The sequence below is a fragment of the Semicossyphus pulcher genome, unplaced genomic scaffold (assembly GCF_022749685.1).
Source record: "Semicossyphus pulcher isolate SPU_LCO1_2020_fin unplaced genomic scaffold, fSemPul1.0.p SCAF_21, whole genome shotgun sequence".
NCBI lineage: Eukaryota > Metazoa > Chordata > Actinopteri > Labriformes > Labridae > Semicossyphus > Semicossyphus pulcher.
The window spans coordinates 11,885,904-11,906,835 of NW_027211695.1; the positions used below are offsets into that span (position 1 = coordinate 11,885,904).

Below are 20,932 nucleotides of genomic sequence, written 5' to 3' on the forward strand. Positions count from 1 at the left end.
TTTGCTTTGTTTCACTCCCCCAACACACCTGCACCTCTGCCCTCTGCACAGCTGCTGGCCCCACCCCCCTCTATCTGTCTGTCTCTCTGTCTGCTGTGATGACTGTCTTCATCAGCAGTCTGTTTAATTAAGTTACAAAAGTTGAATATTTTCTCTCGCAATTCAGTTCTCACAGCACGTGAGCCGCGTGTGCACGAGGGACGTTATTAATGACGTAGCGATCAAAACGATTGATCGCTACCATTGACATCTGCACCTTTTTATGAGCTTTATAAACAGCGATGATCAATGCATTTACAGTAGGAACGTACGGAGATACACAATATGATTGTTTAGATTAACAGAACTGCATATGATTGTGTGCGGACAGATAGTGTCCGATGTCGGACCCTCTTTTACCATTAGACCACTGTGACGAGTAAACTGGTCCCGCTGTTGTTTATTTGGTTGCCACGACTTCACGTGTGATTGACGTCCTGTGACTCCTGTCACTGTTTCAGGGCCGCCACGGCAAAATGTATGTAGCGGAAACACTGGTTTTCTTAGCACAGATTGAACTTTATTGTTATTGTTCTGAAAAAGTTATTGCACATTTTATTGTATTTCTATTTGATTGTCTGATGGAGCAATTGAAATAGTTGGTGGTTTTTTTGCACAGCAGATTACTCAGAGAAAAGTGAAAAGAAAGGTCACGATCTTGACTTTCTTTCAATAAAAGTTAAACTTGTCACATTTGTGACAGTTTTGTTGGGCCTGACAGAAAGAGTTTGAGAACCACTGATGTAAGGGAACACATTTGAGCAGAGAAAAATGATGGTGGTCATGTGGTCAATGGTGCAAAGTAGGAAGGAAAATAAGGTAAATGCCTGGTATTAGTGTGTTTTGGGAGGAGTAGCCTGCCCTGTTTCAAGCTGTGACTGAATAATATTGGTGAGCAACCTGGGTCTCAGCAATAAAGAATATATGGGGAAGTAATCTAAGACTTCTTAATATCCTCACTCGGCCCTGTTTTGTCCTCTTCTGGCTTCGAGATATCTGAATTTAGTAGACGGAGGACTGGCAGGAAATTATACCAGATAAATGCAGTGTTTTTATAACAATTAACAATATACTTGTTATTTTTGGGGACTTTTAAGTCCATTTTCTTCCACAAAACAAAACCTCCCTCGAGCGACTCTGACACCCAAATGAAAATGTAGTGGTAGCTGCAGTTGTGTTGCTTAATGGCTACAAAATCTACCACTCCTGACGGTGTTCAGATGTATGTTTAATTAGCGTGATCAGCCCGGTGACAGTAACTTATCCTGTTTTCCTGTAAGTGGGAAACACTGCTTTGGGTGTTACGTAGGTCATCGGTGTTAACAAAGAGGGTAGTCATTTGATGTAGTATAAAGAGTGAAAAAGTACATGCTGTGGGGAGATTGAGGTATAGTTACACCATGTACAGTACTGTGCAAAAGTTTTAGGCAGGTGTGAAAAAATGCTGTAAACTAAGAATGCTTTAAAAAATGTTAATAGTTTATTTTCAGCAATTAACAATAAGCAGTGAATGAACAGAAGAAAAATCTAAATCAAATCAATATTTGGTGTGTCCACCCTTTGCCTTCAAAACACCATCAATTCTTCTAGTTACACTTGCACACAGTTTATGTTAGGTTGTTCCAAACATCTTGGAGAACTAACCACAGATCTTCTGTGGATGTAGGCTTCCTCAAGTCCTTCTGTCTCTTCATGTAATCCCAGACAGACTCGATGATGAGATCAGGGCTCTGTGGGGGCCATCCTATCACTTCCAGGACTTCTTGTTCTTCTTTACGCTGAAGATAGTTCTTAATGACATTGGCTGTATGTTTGGGGCCGTTGTCCTGCTGCAGAATAAACTTGGGGCCAATCATACGCCTCCCTGATTGTATTGCATGATGGATAAGTATCTGCCTGTATTTCTCAGCATTGAGGACACCATTAATCCTGACCAAATCTCCAACTCCATTTGCAGAAATGCAGCCCCAAACTTGCAAGGACCCTCCACCATGCTTCACTGTTGCCTGCAGACACTCATTATTGTACCGCTCTCCAGCCCTTCTGCGAACAAACTGCCTTCTGCTACAGCCAAATATTTCACATTTTGACTCATCAGTCCAGAGCACTGTTATCCATGTGTTTCATGTGTTTATCAGGTAGCCCTGTCGCTCAGCCTATGGAACATGCTGCCTTCCACTGACTGGGCTGCTAATTTCTAAAAGGCTCCTGTGGGTTGTATTGTGGTTATTGGAGGACTTGTTGATCTCCTCCACTTAATAAGACTACAACTTCCTATTATCCCTCGACAGGCACATACCATATGTCCATGCTCTAAATTGAGGCATTTAAAATGCATTCAGTCGTACAAAAGCTCCAAAGTGTCAAATAATGTGTTAAAATGGGTTTTCATAATGTTACAATACACCTTTTTGATGCGAAAAAGCTTAAAAATGTAATAATCTTTAACAAGGCTATATAAATGTTAATTATCTTCATATGATTATGCACACTTTAATCAGGGTGTTAAGAGGTGTACAGTACAGGGACTGGCACTTGAGAGCCACTGCTAACCAGCAACCTTTGAATACAAGAAGTTCACACTCTTCAGGACTGCTTTCATGTCTAGATATTTTGTCGCTTTTAATTTTATTTTAATGTAATTCATAAACATGAAAGCGTACTATACTAGAGGCTGGTACTTAAGTCTTGAACGCCAGAGCTTTTTGTGAGCACTTGAAAGCATCAGGGAAGAGATTCTATAGCAGTACATTGTAGATTTCTACACCACAATGATTTTAGTTTAACAAGAAGTGAGAGGAATACATAGAAGGGGCATGGTGTCTATTGTAATGTAAAGAAAAGTTCACATATCTGCTAGTTGATTTACATTGTATTGATGTAGGTAGGGGCGGAAATCCAGGAGAGGGGGCACGACCCCCAACCTGGGGAAAAACATGATTTGTCCCCCCCAATATCACTGTCGACTATGTAATTTCAATAATATTAATGATACACAATGAAAGGTCTTGTGTTGATTATAGACACTTACTAGCACGTTTTCAAGTTTCAAATCATTTGGACACCCCACCCTTTACCTCACAATGGTTCGATCCACTCCCTCCCACCACCCTCAGCCATAGGGTGTGTCCAAAACCGCATACTATCATACTTTTCATACTAACCGTGACGTAAAATTGAGTATGTCATGCGTTCCCATCTCATAGTATGCAATTTTGTGTATGCGAGAAATGCCAGGATGTATACTAGAACGGCTCGGATGTTTGAGTATGAGACGGGAGCTCACTGGTTGTACTCAACCACCCCAAAATGCATTGCGGCTATTCAGCTTCTACTATGGCGGAGATGGACCGGAGATCAGACCGGACATACCTAAACAATTAAGTCACGTGATACGGAGAAGAAGGCTCTGAGTATGATGCGAAGGGCATCCTAATAGTAGGTTAGTAGGCAGTATGCAGTACATACTGGTTTGAGTATGTAGTAGGCAGTATGTAGTAGGCAGTACCTTAGTATGTGGTTTCGGACACAGCCACAGACTGCATAAAAAGATGGACGACATGACAACTCCCTAAAAATGAAGCCAAAACATTTCGAGCGCCCCCTGCTGACTGGCTGCAGTATAGGTCCTAAAGCCCACCTCATCCATGTTAACAGATGGGACATAAGTCAAACTATAAAATTAAAATACACGCAAGATACATTTCTCTCAAACATGGTTTGAGTTCTTATCATGCTGATTTACATCCAAGTGTTCATTTTTCTGACAAGTTTATTTTTAATTAGTTATTTGATGCTGTGAAAATGATGATGACAGCTCTGACACCAATACGGCTCCTGCAGCCAATCAGTTCCGGATTAGCAGAGTGGAGGACGATTCGGGAGAGGAAACGTAACTAGAACAAATCACTACAGTCACTGAAGTTTCCATACCTGTGAACGTTAACCTCAGACCAAAACAGAGAAGCTGTTCTGCTGTTAAACACGCCAGTTCGTGGGATCCTTACTGTTTTTTAGGAAAGTTAAGTGTGTTTTTTGGTTAGCGGTCGTGGCTACGGCTTCACCCGCTGATCTCTACTTCGCAGACTCCAAAATGACGCCTATCACGGGGGCCATTTTGGCACACTTTCATACAATGGGAGCAGATGGAGACGCGTTGTCCATCTATATATACAGTCATTGCTCTCAGCCAACAGTCAGCAGAGCAGTGGGAGCCGGTAAATTCAGTAGGTTACGTGTGTGGGAATCTCTGACAGAGTGTCTAGTTGGTGGCCGGCTTCAGTTAGTGTTTCAAACAAAAAAATGTGTTAGCCATTTCTTTACTTCTACTACTTAATATTAGGTTTAGGCTATAGTCAGCTGCAGAGGGTACCAGGCATTTATATGAAGCAGGCTTATGTTCGAGACAGGGTGTTATTTCCAATTCCCGCTGTACATGTGCTGATATTTTAGTATGAACCCTCATTGTTCTATGATTTGCTCTGTTAGTGTTTTTTTTCCAGTACCTGATTCTTTTCAGATCAATGTTAAAGCTCTAAGCTAGATCTAAAATTCAACTTGAGATAAATTCCCTTGACGTTGTTTCAGATTTCCCGACTGCCTTGAATGCATCAGATAGATCTGACCCCCGTTCAGCAAATGAACCCCGTTTCTTCTCCTCTTGGGGACACACCTGACAAAGCTTCATTTGTACTTGTTACAAGTTCTGTCAAAATTAACGCGTTAATTTTTGTGATTAATTTGAAATATTTAACGCTTTACAAAAAAATAACACAATTAACACAGCTGTGTTTACTTCCTGTGGCAATTCCTGTGGATGTTGTAATTCATTCCCATGTATGCTGAAATTCATCAGGCACTTATAGGCCTGGGTTTTGTTATTATTTCTTTTAGAACATATAAGAAATATGCCTTTCATGCTGACAGTCAATTTTGATGGCCTTGAGGTTTTTCATTGGAAATCTGTGGTTCAACGGAGAGAAATTGTGTTTAAAGTTAAAAAGATGCTATTAAACAATAGTATTTTAACTCAAATATATTTCTTTTGTGTTGATTGTACATTAATGTCCTAATTTTACATCTAAATATCCATTCGCCGAAAATGACGAAAGATGAAAAAAAGGCGATTAATCGCGATACTTCACAGCAAATTGTGCGATTAATTAGTTAATTTTTTTCAATCGATCGACAGCCCTACTTTTTACTAATCTGCATCATAATGACATTTCAGCAAAGCTAAGACCCGTTAATTAAAGTAAATCACAAAAAAATAAGGTTTCTTTTTCTTTAACAATGCAGCATGCGGAACAGAAAGTCTTGACATCGTTCATTGCCGCTCTGGTTAGATTGCACCTGCAGTGACTCAAACAGTACACTAACACTTACAATGAGTAATCCAGTGTTGAATTGTTAAAAGTAACAAGATTGTCTGATCATTGGCTCATATTTGAAAATGATTTGACTTTTTTCCCCTGTTTTATTTATTTGAGAATTTACGGTACATTTAAAGTAAAAGCCCTCAAAAGCTCATTACTTTAACCACAACTGGTTCTCACAAATGTTATGATACCAGTGAGTGCATTGACACACGAACACACAGACACACACGCACACACACACTTGTCCCAGATGCAATCAGCATGGCCTTTGCCTTGATCCATTGTGCTCTAACGATTAAGCCTTCGCCCTGCTCGGTGGCCTATAGGCCAGCTCTGCTGCTGTGCATCTCATCACATCCCATTCATCACGCCGTGTCTGTATCCACCTCCAACGCTCTATCACATCAGCCCTGCCACTGACCTCCGACTGACCCACATACACACACTCATTCAGACAAACAGCCATGCACAAGTCCCCGTTTGCAATGAGATTCTTGTAAACTACTGGCTTTAATGTTGATTAAATTTAGTCAAAAATATCTTCAAACTTCAAACATCAAAATGTTATTTTATTTACAAATGAGTGTTTGCTTCTGAATATGCAGCATATCAGATTTACATAGGCGGCTGCAGCTTGTTTTTGGTCTTAGGAATCAGTTTTCAATAATGAGGATGTGTTCTATATTTAGAATAAAGCGTCATTCTGGGTTTATATTTAGACATACAGTATATATTAGGGATTTATATCCATGTATTTCTTTAACAGCTTGACTTGCAATTACAAGATAAGCTGCTTTTAATTTTAATCCATCATGAATTAAATCGCAAGTCTCCAAAATACAAAAGAATATGCACAAAAGCTTCCCTTCCATTACACTGCTACAATATGTTCACCACTTTGTAACCTTTCTGTTAATTGCACCACTAGTACAAAGAGCCTGTGTGTATTTGCACACTGATGACAGTTCATCATTTGCTGTGAGCAATTTCCCTGTTATTACAGCTTGGAACCTCCGCGTAAAAAGGTCAATATTTACCCGCACCTCACACCCACACGTGCTTGTGCACACACACGACTCTTGTCTGTCCATACTAATGAAAAATAGAAATAGGGGAAAGAGAAGTTGAGGCTTTATGGGAGAAATGAAAATGCTAATTTGGAGATGGTTTAAAGCGCTGTATGCTGCAGTTATTCCCCTTTGAGTTGTCGCTTCACCCTGACATGATTCAATATCTTTTTAATTATGGCTCTCTGTAAGAAGTGGACCCTGCGCTTCCTTATCTCTATGCTCAGTTAAATGTATGGGAAGATGATATCTCAGCAGGCCCCTGCTTCTGTTAAGAAGTAATATATGCTTTTTTAACGCGTCCTCCACACAAAGACTCCATGGATCTCTCCTCTGTTGTAACTCCCAGGAAAGCCAAGTTAGACAAGATGTGCGTGAGGTTAATCATCGGCTCACTCTCAGCTGTGAGTGAAAAAATCTACTAGAATATTAATATCCGTTGTTTTTTTTTGTTGCTTTGTGTACGTCTTCCTGTCTGTCTGTCTGTCTGACTCCATCCATCTGTCTTTTCCTGCCTCTCCCTCTATCCCACTTTCTCGGCCCATCCGGTCCTGGCAGATGGCTGTACACCAATGAGTCTGGTTCTGTTTGAGGTTTCTGCCTGTAAAAGGGAAGTTTGTACTTGTTCCATATGCTCTAAATCCATGGTTCTTCAACTGGTGGGTCGGAGCCCAAAAGTGGGTCGTGGAGCTGTACTTGAAAAAAAAAAAAAGTTGAGGCAAAAAGTCGATGCAGCGCTTTTATTTTGAAGGACATTGGTTTTCAGGTACAGTTGTATTGTTGAAACTTGATGAGCCCTACAGTAGTTGCATTTATGTTAAGTAAAGGGAATATTTTCCCCTTATGCACTGCCACAATTTTGCAGCAGCGCCTAGATCGAAAAGTGGCCGATGGCATGCCGTGGCATGTGCCACTGTGTGCGCCTGTAGCTCAGCAGCAAGTGCGGTCGCCGATTATGCTGTTGTCTTTTGTGATGTTGACATACTGTGTTGTTTCATCCGGTCTCAGGTCAAACTGCACTAATTTTTCATAAAATAAATTTGAGTGGTCGAAAAAGAATCAGAAATTTGGGTCGCGATTTGTCAATGAGGAGGTGGTGTTGGGTCCTGAGGCGGACCAGTTGAGAACCACAGCTCGAAATAATATAAGTGTTCGGTATGGTTGATTGATATGATTGATTGATTGATAATGTAGACTTTTCAAACTTTCAACTTTTGTTAATCTTCCAATTGTATGCTGATATTCAGCTGTACCATTTAAGTGCATGCCAATCCTTCCTCTCCCTCTCCGTCAGTGTTTACTGACATCACTTCCAATAAAATCAACAGCCGACAGTGACGTACACAGAGCAACAGCAAACGCTCCATCCTCATGACTAATCAGTCAGTCTATCATCAGAAAACCAGAGGGTGGCGTCTCTGAGGGCACCCGGTGGGCGGCGTGCCAAACTGGAACACTCAACACAAGTTTACGCCTAATCGTCTCATTGTTTCCGTTCTGCATGAAAGGATCAACAGCCATGCTAAGCTCCTCAGGGTACCAGCCCTCAGCTGCTCCCTGCCATCCTGCTTTGTCTTTGTTGTCGTCTGTGTGCGCAGAGCAGAGCCGATGTTTTCAATAAGCATTGTTGGGTTTTTTGATTTTCTTCACCTTTTCAATTTTAATTTTGTAGACAAGTGTCTGTGGGAGTCAAGGTGCTGTTCTCATTCTGCGCTGGAAAAGAAAAGAGCAGACTGCCAGCCTGTCTATTATGAAGTATTTATTGTCAGAGGTAATTTATGTCTTGAACTGTTTACAGTTTAGTAGCATTGGTGGGAGGATTGTTCTGATGCTGTAATTAAATAAATTGTCACAAAGGCTCCATCACATGTGTGGAGCTTTTAATGTGAAGCATCAGCAGTGGCCAGTAGCCGTCACTTATTACTACAACACTGTAAATAGAACTCTCCTGTGCCATCATGGATCATCAGTGCAGCTGTCTGATAACTTTTACACCAAACAGCACCAGTTCTGTGTGGATTGATAAGAAAATTATAACATTCATTTATAAGAAATGGCATACTCCCATCTTCACTATTTGTTCCACTGTGTGCTGTTTGTCTGGCACAACCTTTTTTCCTGTGCTATTTTGTCCTCCAAGTAGAGATGCACAAAATTGGAATTTTGCCAATATCTGACGTGGATATTTCCCAACTCCTTTTGGCTGATTGCTGAAGCTGATTCCAATATATGGACACATTTCTTATCAACCTAACTGCAGATATTATCAAGTCTCTGTAGTGGAAATTAATGGCCGACCGATTTTTCAATGGCTGATGCCGATAGTTAGAGAGCAGGGTGGCTGATGGCCGATATATGAGGCCGATATCATGTTGTTGCTTATTTTTGCACTTATTTTAGATTAAAAAATCTACTTAATTAATGTCCACTAGTAATCAAAAAACAAAACTTTGTAAAATTAATATATGTGAATGAAAAATAAAGTTTTAGTGCACTTAAACTTACATAAAAACTATTATTGTAGTTATTGTTATTGAGTTAGGGGTTTAACGGGGGAGCCTTCCCCTTTAAGAACAGTAGCCTTATGTGTGACGTATGCATGTGACGTCCGGCAGGTTTGTTATGGGAAGTGAGTGCAGACTGTGTAGAGAAAGTACCTGCAGCAGAATCAGCCACACAGACGAGGCTGCCTGTGTATGCAGACAGATTTTGTGTAATCGGCCTTGTGAGCGCAGACATAGTGATAGACCTTGGAAGTGGCATATTATAATGTGTGCATGTCTTGTGAGTGTTGGCATCGCAAAATACAATGCTTTCAAAATGAACACATTCACTAGGCTGGAAAACTACTTCTTGCATCATATGAGCAAAAGTAATCCTTCATCTTACTGGTCTGTTGTATCAGCAGACTTGTTCAATTTGGACCGATGCCATATTGTACTTAAAGCCTTTAACTGACACAGATGACATACTGATATTATCAGGCTCTCCGAGTTTAATGGATCCCAATTACAGAATTTGCAGCGTTTGCTGTTTATCTTGATTATTGCTGAAAAATACCCAGTATATTGAGCAGCATATACTTAAAGTGTCATATTAAAACTAGTCATTATGAAGCAAACTATCCTCTTTAGTGATTGTTGTATTGTCGCCTTTCCTAGTATGTGTGGATATTGCATTTCGACTTTCTGTTTAAACAATTTGTTGCACATTTTGACTGTCAAAGCTGCATGTGAGATATTGAGACACTATAAATAAGATTCTGGCTGTACACACTGCTTTGGAAGTTACCACAATGACTAGAAGAAGTCTCATTAATTAACACATTTCCTACATGTTGCAGAAAGCACCAGCAGTCCTGGAATCTCTAAGATAAAGTAGGTGGAACAGTGGGTGTTACATGCTCTAGTTAATTAAAAAGTAAATTAGTGGCATAAAATGAAACTACTCCATCAGTAAAATTACTCAACAATTTGTATCCACATTCTTATCCTAATATAAGATCCCTACCATGAACTGTACAGAATAAAGTACCAGTTATGTCTTCATGTGACGTTGACCTGCTCCTGTAGTTCACCTGTTGCTTTCATTAGACCTCTCAACAGTAGAATGACTAAAAAAGTTGCCCATCCTTTTATGTTGCTATGAGTAAACCCATCCCTGTACAGCATCATGTCAACTCTGTGTGGAAGTGTTCACCATCTGCTGATAATCTAGCATGGGATGTCCAGGATTTGTTGAAGCTGTGTCTTCTGGACACTGTCCTATTTCCCAAACTGTCTGCATGGTGCATGCTATTCATGCCATTATGGTGTCATGCAGTGCCAACTTTTTGTTATGTATGATATTGTAGCGCTCGCAGCTCCGCTGCACGGCTAGCTAGCTAACAGAATGGTGAGGACATGGTGGCTGAAGCTTAACCAGAGGACTGGGTTTTATCGCCCTGAAATACAGGCTAATAATTGGTTGGAAGAGTGCCCAAAACAACAAAAGGCTGGTAGCCGAACTAGCTAACTAACTCCAGACCTGGTGTTCCACTGTCTCCCTCCCGCTCTCCCTTTTTCCTCCCACACTTCCATTCCATCCCCTTCTCTGAACCTGGCCTATCCGGCTGAACTAGGGCAACATCCTCCCCTAATACACTCCCATTGAGTCTCTTCCATGTTAGCCCCGCAGGGTCGCTACAATATGATATGCCACTGGTTTTCCCAGTAGAGATGATGATCTCATTAGTTTTCTGCATTACATTCTATTGCTTTTAAAAGATAAATGATGGAACCCTGCAGGTCACTTGTTGTTTTTGCAAGCTCCCACATGGGGATCACATCTGAATCCTGAGGCTGGTCACCTAGCCACCAGCCTGTAAGTGGGCACTGCATGCTAAACTTTTGCGGTGGTAGAAACACAACAAAGCCTGAGGCAGAGAGAAACAGAACGCCTGAGACAGGAAGAGAGAGAGAGGGAGAGCTTGTAGCCCCCGAGGGCCTTCGTCCCGTCTGTCACTGTGCCAGAACGATTCGCCCTGTAACTGATCCATGGACACAGAGTCTGCAGGTCAACTGTGACAGCCTGCTCTCTGTGTGTTTGTCTCCTATGTGGGTGTGGGTGGGTGCATCTGCATTCTGTCTCCCATGATGCCACTGGCTGTCACTCTTCATCTCCTGATGCAGGATGCAGAGGTTGTGTGTGTAAAGGAAGTGTGTACGTGGTCGCTGCTAATGAAATGCAGGTAAAGACGTGGCGAAGGGCACCACAGGGTTAGAGATGCACAAGAGCGATATTTGGCCACTGCAACAGTCAATGAGACTTCGTCCACGTGAGAGACTCAGAGAAACAAGGCGAAGGGATGCAGTTGCCATAGCGACCCGCCATTGCAGCTGCCTGTAAATTTATCTCTCCCCTGTGTGAGTGTGTCTGCTTGACTGATGCACCGGTTTTAGCGTCATAGCTGTGTAGTAAGTATACAGGGTGTATGTGTGTATGTGTGTGTGTGTGTGTGTGTGTGTGTGTGTGTGTGTGTGTGTGTGTGTGATCCCCTGATGTTTCAGAGTGTGTGTTCGATGTGAAGCACTTATTGCATGTTTCAGCAGGTATTTCACATATATTTATTTATGTATATAAGCAGGTTTCAAAGGGAGCCAAATACCCTCCATCTCTCTTCTCCTTCCAACAGATGCTGTGGTGGTTATTTATGTGGCTGTTCTGCACTACTGCTCTCTCATATCCCCAAGCACACATACACACAAACACACACACACACAGAGAAGCCAACAGGGGCTGTCAGGGTGCCACAGTTCTAAGTCTTGTGTGCCATATGTTACCGTAGGCTCCTGGCAGGCAGGAGGATCTGTGCTCTCAGTCAGGAGGGAGACTGGTTCAAAGGCCAACGAGGATCCATCAGGGACCATTCCGACTGCACACACACAGCGCTATAGGAGCAGGCGTATGCTGGAGCGTCTCATGACTGACACTGACTCTCTGAAGTGCACTCTATAATACATTTTCAGGAAGCATGGTGCCAGTGTTGATCATCATGTTATTATAGTCATAATGAATGAAAAATAATGCATTAAGAAGACACCAAAACAAATCAGATTAAAGAGGGGGGTATTATGCTGTTTAACATTTTAAGACACACATATACTATATACTGTATATATATAATGTTACAATCCTCAACGTGGTTGAAGTATGTTGGAGCAATCCACTGCTACAAAAGTCTCTGTGAGGTTGCTGTGAACGCTTGCTTTCAGACATACCTCTCCAGCTGCTTCACTTTGTGATGTCACAAAGTGGAGGAACTATATTTGGGCATCTGCCCTCACACAGCAGAACTTCCTGCCCCTGACGCAGTTCAAGGACACGCCCACCCGGCAGCTCAGTCTGCCTCCGAATTTTTTGTCACTCCACCGCTCTGCCAAACGGCTCTGCTCGGGAAGTTGGTTAAGAATGTCTTGGAGAAAGTTTCTTTGGCTGTGAAGGAAGACATCAGTGTTTACTTTTCCAAAGGACGAGCGCAGCAGACATTCATTTCACACCGAAGACGTGCAGTTTACTCTTTGCTGACAACTCTGTAAGACGGCCACAGGGCAGGAGGCGTGCCTCAAACACTGAGTTCTGCCCCTCGGCAGGCTGCGGAGAGCTGGCCAATCAGAAGAAAGCGGGCTTGTAGGGGTGGGTTTTCTTAAAGAGACAGAGCTGACTAAGGCTGTACGAGGACCTGCACAGAGCAGCAGTGTGAGAAAAATTAGGTTTTTTTTACTGTAAATTATGCTAAGGACTCCACAGGTATCACAGAAATATGAAGCTTGAAATTAGCATAATACCCCCCTTTAAACCACATTCTTACACATTTTTAAGAAACTTATTTAAAATACTGGAATGATTGGGTGGAAGGTTACTTGTGTTTCTGTGCTGTAATTCTTTATACCTTTTTAGTACATTGCTGTTTCTTTCCTTCTTTTGTTGTGTGTATGTTTCTAAATAAAATTATTTTAATTTTAGCTGGAAGAACTGGGAAGCCAAAGTAGATTAGAATATTATCAGGGGTTCTAAAAAGAGATTATGTATTAGCATAATGTCTCTCTCTGCTGTCAGAGATAGAAGCCAGAGATAAATGCTGACTGAGTACAAGCTCAGTGACCACAACCAGTTCTGTACTCCTCCTAAAACTTCCAACATTCAATGAAATAAGTATTACTTTAAAAAGGCTTGGATACTTTAAATGTTGTGGTATTGCTACTAGTACTACATTTTGTCCAAATACTTGATCAGTTTTTACTTTCAATTCAATAACATTTTAGTTTAAAGTTGAAAATGAAAAACAAATTACCCAAAAGAAGAATTATATTACTTGTATTTTTTTAATCTAATTCAAGACTTACTCGTTTGATTCAAGTATTTGCTAGAGCGATTAATAGTCAGCCTTCCTTGGTCTTGTTTTCCAGCGATTTTTCACATTGAACCTTTCAGCCATTTTTCCATTTTTTACCACAAGGCAGGATCCTATAACAACTTGTGCCAGTGAAAAAATGATAGCATCCAAGAAAACAGTGTTTTCTAGAGATTTCCCCTGCGGGAATTGACCCAGAAATAGGTTGATATAGCCGGTGCTACAGCCCGGGCTCAGTTTCAATTTGCATTTATGGGAGTTCCGAGTTCCAAGGTTCAAAATAAAATAAGGGGATTATGGAAATTCCGAGCAGACATGATGTATTAAGAGCCAGTGGCCTTTTATTATCTGCTGATTGCATACAGAATGTTTTCTCGACAGTGGCCTTAGTCCTTGCACACATTGCTTTAATATGGCGCCACATATCACACCGGGGCTGTTTTACCTGCAAATTGCGCTTTCAGTGTGTTTGTTGTGCAGTCCCAGAGTGCCTTTTCACACGCCGTTAAAGCATCTCTTCTTAGCAGCAGAGAGCTCTTCAGGGTGAGCTTTGATACCTCGAGCTCTCGCAGCAGAAGAGCTGTTCTGCTTCTTTTTTTTTGTCCTCACATTTGTACATTATCAGTTCGAACTAATTGCGAGTGTCCGACCTCATTTGCGTGCTTTAATTAAGTAACCAACTCAGCGCAGGTGGGACCAGTTGCACATGCAGTTTCTCATGCGCCGTGCTTCAGATTGCATCAGAATTGCTAAATCTGGGCCTCAGTGTGACATAAAGGCTGTCACACGCAGTGACATACAGGTTGGCTCTAATACCCTACACTACCCGGTGATTTTCCTCCAGCATTATTGCTTTAATCACCAGGAAACATTTGATTAGGTTCTTGTAGTGGTGTCTCTTCTTACTGCCTGTTGCCGGAATCATTGCCTGAAATCTAAATTACCTCAAGCATGTTTTTAAGAGCTGACATCCAGCTGCAGGGAACAGTTTAGTTCTCATGCTTTGATACAGAAACTGTATTTTTCATGCAGCAGAGCAATTTGCTGTTTGCTCAGTGTATTATGGTCTAACACAATATGTGATCAAAGAGAATATGAGGGGCCTAAATACAGTTATTGACTTTTTCTTTTTGTTCTCTTTTCCCTGCTTTCCTCCTCTTTGTGTGTAGATATTCGTGACCGCAGGAAGAAGCCGGTGATGCTGTTTATACACGGAGGCTCCTACATGGAAGGCACCGGAAACATGTTTGATGCCAGCGTCCTGGCCGCCTACGGCAACGTAATTGTTGTGACCATGAACTACCGGCTTGGTGTGCTCGGTAAGTAATCCGGATGTCTTTTTTTATGTTAACAAAACGGCTTATATGCTCCCACTGAGATGTCACACTGCCGATATAATGCGTCACGTTAATATATTCAACCGAAGATTATCTAATTTTTCCACCAAATACAGAAATAGTCCCCTGCGCACACATGCAAGTCGATTTCACTCAGTCGACTCTTCTTCCCTCATCTGAATTGATTAAGTCGGTGATGGATGACATCAATAGAACTCATCAATCTAATGACAAGCAGTGCAGGCGTTCATCATGAGAGCTCACTTTCTCATGGATTTCCTTTGTTGATTATTCCAGTTCAAACACTCTGATTGTGTAATTGTTTCTCCTTCTTTGTGCGTTTCATAAAAGGAAGCCTTGCACTGTCACAAGTACTTTGCACAAACAAAACAATGGCAAATGTTGAATTTAGTTCATAGGAAGCTTCTTTTTCTTTCTGTTACTGCATCATTGTCAGAGATGTGGGCTCATGAGTCATGGTGACTTGAGACTCGACTTGGACTTGCAAGTTAATGACTTGAGACTTGATGTGAGAGTGTGTCCATAAGTTTGAATGTTAGCTGTTAAATATAAAATGTTATAATTCAGTGTATGCAGCGTAAAACTGGGAATCATGATTGGACGACTCAAAAAGCTCCCTGGTATGTGATTGTCACGATCGGATGTCAGTCAAACTCCTCGCTATGGCAACAGGCAACATAAAAGCCCCCAGCTACCTGATGTTTTTCCGCTGAGAGAAGCCTCGTCAGTCGTACTTGTTACTACTCATTACTGTCTCAGACCAGACCCTCATCATGGCTGCGTCTGTGCCAAGATAATACAGATACAATTCCTTGTCATACTTTATAAACAGGTTATATAAATTGGCCAATATCAGACGGGCTACTAACACCTTGTCTTTTCTCTTTATAAAGACCAGATACTACAGGTAGGAGTGCTGGATCTTGGGTGGGAAAAAAAGTGACTTGCCTGAGAAAAAAAGACTTGGGCCAAGTAACTTGAGATTTAAAAATGCTTACAGACATTAAGACAACTTTCCTGAGCCCAAAAACCCGAAACTTTTTAACAGGATATCACAGAAATAAGTGAAATGACCATTACACTGCATTTCGTGGTAGAGGCTCGTTAGGTCTGATTTATACACAGCAGGCTTTTGGGATGAGCGGCTATTGTGGGCAAGAAAGGAAACTGCTTTACACATGATGAAACTGGTATCACATCTGTCGAGTCTGGGCTTCACAATAGACGGTTAAAAGAGCTTCCCCGCTCCCCTCCCGGCTCATCATCTATCTGTGGACAGAATTGAACTCCCTTACAGGCTCGATGTGTGCAGCTCAATGAATGCATGATAGTGCGGCTCTTGCGGCGGATCCTGAAGGTGCTGACAGCTCCTCTACAGAATCCGATGCAAGTTGCACCGAGCTACACACTTCATAACCATGTTCGCACTGACATGTCATTATTGCAATACGTGTTGTGAATAGGACCTTGAGCGATGAAAAGACACAGTGGTAAGAGATGTGCTTTTAGTTTTATTTTTCATTGCAATGATTCGCTTTACAAGTTTGCATTGATAATATTTACTCATGTCCTTTCACCTCGCTTTAACTGCATGCATAATCACATACATTACATTTAATGACATGGTCACAAAAGTCATCCCAGGTCAGCAGGCAAACATTCACCATCTTTTACATTAAATTGACTCATGGTCACCTTTGAACTTCTCACCATGTGACAACCCCTCTTTAATTTCTTCAGCTACTGTGTCCTGCATTCAATCTCACGTTTTACTTTACCAGCAGCTTTCATAGAAAGTCATTTATGGGAGAGACTGCAGAGACAGCAACAAGCACGCAAATCAGACACAGATCTGGCATTTTTACTGACACAGAAATGCGCCTCACACTCCTTCATTTTAACTGCATGCCCTCCCACCGTGCCTCAAACCTCTCGCTGCGTATGTCTGAGCTGTGTAATTCATTCCACAAAGAGCACGGATTGTTAAAGGGAAAAAGCCTTTATAGAGGGTTTTGTTGGTAGTGCTGCAACCAACAGACACAACACGGAGAAAGTGAGAGATTTGGAAAGTAGTTAAGGAGGCTTTACACGAGAGAAGAGACTGTACTGTATGTAACCTGCCTTCTGAGGTCACTGTGACATCCCATCACGGCCAGGTTGAGAAAAGGAGTAAAAAATAGTCTCGTCTGTCACCTCAGCTCTCCAGCTCGAGCTCGTCATCCTTCTTCTGAAAACACACTCGACTTCTCCTCCTTGTTACTCAGCGCGCCGTGTCTCGCTCCATCGAGACCAGGTAATTTAGCTCGGAGAGGAGGAACATGCCTCTAAGGAGGCAGGTGCTAACTAAAGGAAACTTAGTGCATTAGATATTTCATTACCCTCGGAGAGAGTGGGCTGCTGGAAGCTGTTTCAGAACTGGCTGCCTTGCTTTGATTTGTTTTTTTTAAGGACTTTATTGTGTTGTTTTCCTGAGCACTTACACAGCCTTTACAATGATGACAGATTTTCATTTGCATGTAATTACCTTAAGTGTTTGCTTTTCAGTGCATCTTTATCGAGTTCATCAGCATTTTTTCTGCGAGTCAGTAAAGAAAATGTGACACGAGAGATCCATGAAGCTTCCAGGAAACCAGTGTGTTTGTTGCTTTATCCTTCTTGGATAACAGTCAGGAGTTAAAATAACATCGTTCTCACCTAGTTGATTGCTCAGATTACAGCAACATTTCTGAAAAGAACCATTATTAAAACAGGTCCCTGGTTAACGTCACATAGAGAAAGTTGTTGTGTTTATTATCAGATCTGTCGATAGTATAATCCTTCCGCAACAGTTGCTAATTGACACAAGATGGAATTTATAACAAGACAGATTGTTTTGGCACAACTCGGCTACAATGTGGACTGTTTGTCTCTGCAGCGGAGTCTTTTATCCCAGCTTGAGCCTTATATGTAGAGTTTTAGATGGATGAAAATAATCCTGTTCAGAAGGAATCCAAATAAGTGGATTACCAACAGAAGTTAGTTTTCAAAGAGGATGAAATGAGTCAGAACTATCAGCAGCTACTCCACATTTCGACTGAATTGAATTCTTCTTCTAAGAAACAAGAGAAAGTATCTTTTTTTTTTTAAGATTCTCACTTTGTTACTAGATGTGTGTTAGATAGGACGTAGGACTGGGCGATATTGCTAAAATCCTATATCACGATATAGATATTTTTATATTGCCTTAATGATATACATCACGATATAGCTGACAGCCAGGGTCAGCCTTACACATGGGTCTGACGGTACTTTCAGAGCCAAATAAAGTTAAAAAAAAATAACAACAACGGCCAGGGAAACACTTCAAAATAAAAGCACTTCCCGCAGCCGTCACACACACGCCACGCTTACAGTTTTGCCCACAAAATTGCACATTGAACTGATGCGGTCAGCCACATACTAGGTTTTGACCTAGTCTTGTTTCTGGTAATTTTAGTCTATCTGAAATTATATATAACATATTTCTCCATACTCTACTCTTAATGCTACAAATGTTAATTAGATGGTAATCTGCAAGAGACATAAATTACTGCGTGGCATATTGGGAAAACTTTTTAATGCTTACTGTGCAGGTATCACGTCGCTGCCACCGTTGTTTTCCGGTGTTTTCTGAAGCAGCACGTAATGACGATGACCGCTCTCTGTGCAGTGAAATGCAACTGTTCTCCTTGTCTTCAAATGTTTTGCTAATATCTATCAAACACTGAAGTCTGCTCTCCGCCAAATGCACTCTCTGCTCTCCACACTCACACACTCTGAGCATGCAGGGGCGGGGCTGACACGGACAAACTTTTTGATTTAAAGCGGAGGCGAGTACTTCTAAAATGAACAACTTGTTAGTCAAAACTTCTTCAATTATAGAAAAAAGCAGCCGGCTGTAATTAAGTGACTAGTTGGCTGTGTTGCCGGTAAAGGCTTAGAACGTAAAGCGTTGACAAAATGACGTAAAATTGCCATAAAGCAGCTGTTTTTGCAACATGACGATAGAGACGATATAGAAAAACACATACAATAGACATTTTCATATCGTTTTCGTATCGACCATAGACTGTATAAAAAGATGGACGACATGACAGCTCCCTCAAAGTGAAGCCAAAACATTGCCCCCTGCTGATTGGCTGCAGTATAGGTCATAAAGCCCGCCTCCTCCATGTTAACAGATGGGACATTGGTCAAACTATAAAATCAAAAAACACACCCGATACATTTTTCTCAAACATGGTTTCTGTCATTATAGCTAGTTATTATCATGCTCATTTACATCCAAGTGTTAATTTTTCTGACAAGTTTATTTTTAATTAGTTATTTGATGCTGTCAAAATGATGATTGACAGCTCTGTTGACAAATTCGGCTCCTGCAGCCAATCAGTTCCGGGTGAGCAGAGCAGAGGACGATCCACGAGTAGAAACGTAACTAAAACAATCACTAAAGTCATTGAAGTTTCCATACCTGTGAACGTTAACCTCACACCAACACAGAGAAGCTGTTCTGCTGTTAAACACGCTGGCGTGCGGGATCCTTGCTGTTTTTTCGGTAAGTTAAGTGTGTGTTTGGGTTAGCGGAAGTGGCTACGGCCGCTTCACTCGCCGATCTCTACTGCACAGTCTCTGGCTCCGTATGACGTCACCATCGCAAGATGGCAGCGCCTATCGCAGGGGCTATTTGGGCATCAATTACGTACAATGGGAGCAGATGGAGACGTGTTGTCCATCTATATATACAGTCATTGGTATCGACTGAATCTCATCTTGTAACTTGTAAATAGCTTTCCAGTTTCTTGATATTTCCCTCTGTTTACTAGTCTGGTGGTATCTTTTGCACTTTCTTCTTTCAGCGTCCTATCTGTGATACTCATCACATTCTTTGAGTCAAGGAGAAATCAGATTAAGGGGGAGACTTTGTCATTTGTATGCAAAGAGAAAACTGCAGCTCTCTCCTAAATATGAGAGCCATCCAGTGCAATTTGGCCCAGATTGGAAGAAATGTGAGTAATCTTTCACCCCTTGCATCCTGTATGATGGATGGCATCTCCCTCTGACAGAGAGAGGCACACAGAGCGGCAGTGTGAGGGCTAGAGATGCACGTTTGTTTGCGATGAGGTGGTGTGCATCAAGCACGTGTAGCTGCATGCATTCATGCATATCAATGACCGCTCTGTGGAAACACCGCGAAGGTTCCTGCTGTGTTTGTGTTCTTGCTTCAGCAATCTGACATGCTGATTTGGAAGGACGATGCAGGAATTATTGATACAGGAGCTAGATGTGGTCATGGGAAATGCAAACTCAATATAACGTGTGTGCCAGGCAGAAGTGGTTATCTTTGCATGAGATTATATTTAACCTCTCCAGTGTCAGAGCCCTCCTGCACATATCAGATGCTACAGCTGTGTTTTCAGCCTCAGCCAGCGCTGTTAAAGTTAAATTCTGTGGTCTTGATTTACTAAGCCTGCAACAAATTACTGTGAGGTTTACAAAGTTCTACAGTGCCGTATGTTTTCAATTTAGCAGAGTATTTAATAACCCTGATCATATAAATGATTACAGCTGGAGTTGAGTTAATTTGAATCCACTGCTGCTAATTAAGACTTAAAGCTGGTCTTTTTAAACACGTCTCGCCCATACTGTATCTGGAAAGCAGCAGATGCAAAAGAAAGTGTTGGTTCTCTGCTACTGGATTCTAAATCTGGTTGTCAAAACTAATAAACGTCTTTCAGAAGTGCAATCACAATCTTTCCACACAAGAAGAACCGCTGTTCATGTGGAAACACTTGTTAAACTAGAAAGGGAAAGAAGTCTTAAATCAGCTCGCTGCAAAAATAAAAAACACAATAGCTCAGTGTATTATAAATAATGATGTAAACATATAGAATATCTGATTTTAATTGAACTGAATTTCTTCATTTTAAAAGGAACCACAATTTAAACATCACACGGTTATCTCCATGTATATAGTGAGTGCTTGATGTGGGATGGTACCTATGACTTACCTACCGCCCTCATCCATAAGTTTTCTCAGCAATTTATACCATAACTAAATAAACTTCATTACCCAGGGGGCACTACATGTTGCTCGACTGCTCCCTTTCTGGTCAACCTGCTTTTCTGTAGAGGCCAAAAAACATAGGGCACGGCTGTGGCATAGCATGTCTGCTCTAAGAT

At 41.5% G+C, this 20,932-nt stretch overlaps 1 protein-coding gene across 1 annotated transcript in view; it reads left to right on the plus strand.

The window, feature by feature from the left end:
* nlgn2a (neuroligin 2a) overlaps window positions 1-20,932 on the plus strand; it is a 224,828-nt gene that overhangs the window by 131,484 nt on the left and 72,412 nt on the right. Inside the window, exon 4 of the mRNA XM_069671777.1 lies at window positions 14,546-14,695. Coding sequence (XP_069527878.1) covers window positions 14,546-14,695 — 150 coding nt within the window. The remainder of the gene's footprint in view (window positions 1-14,545; window positions 14,696-20,932) is intronic.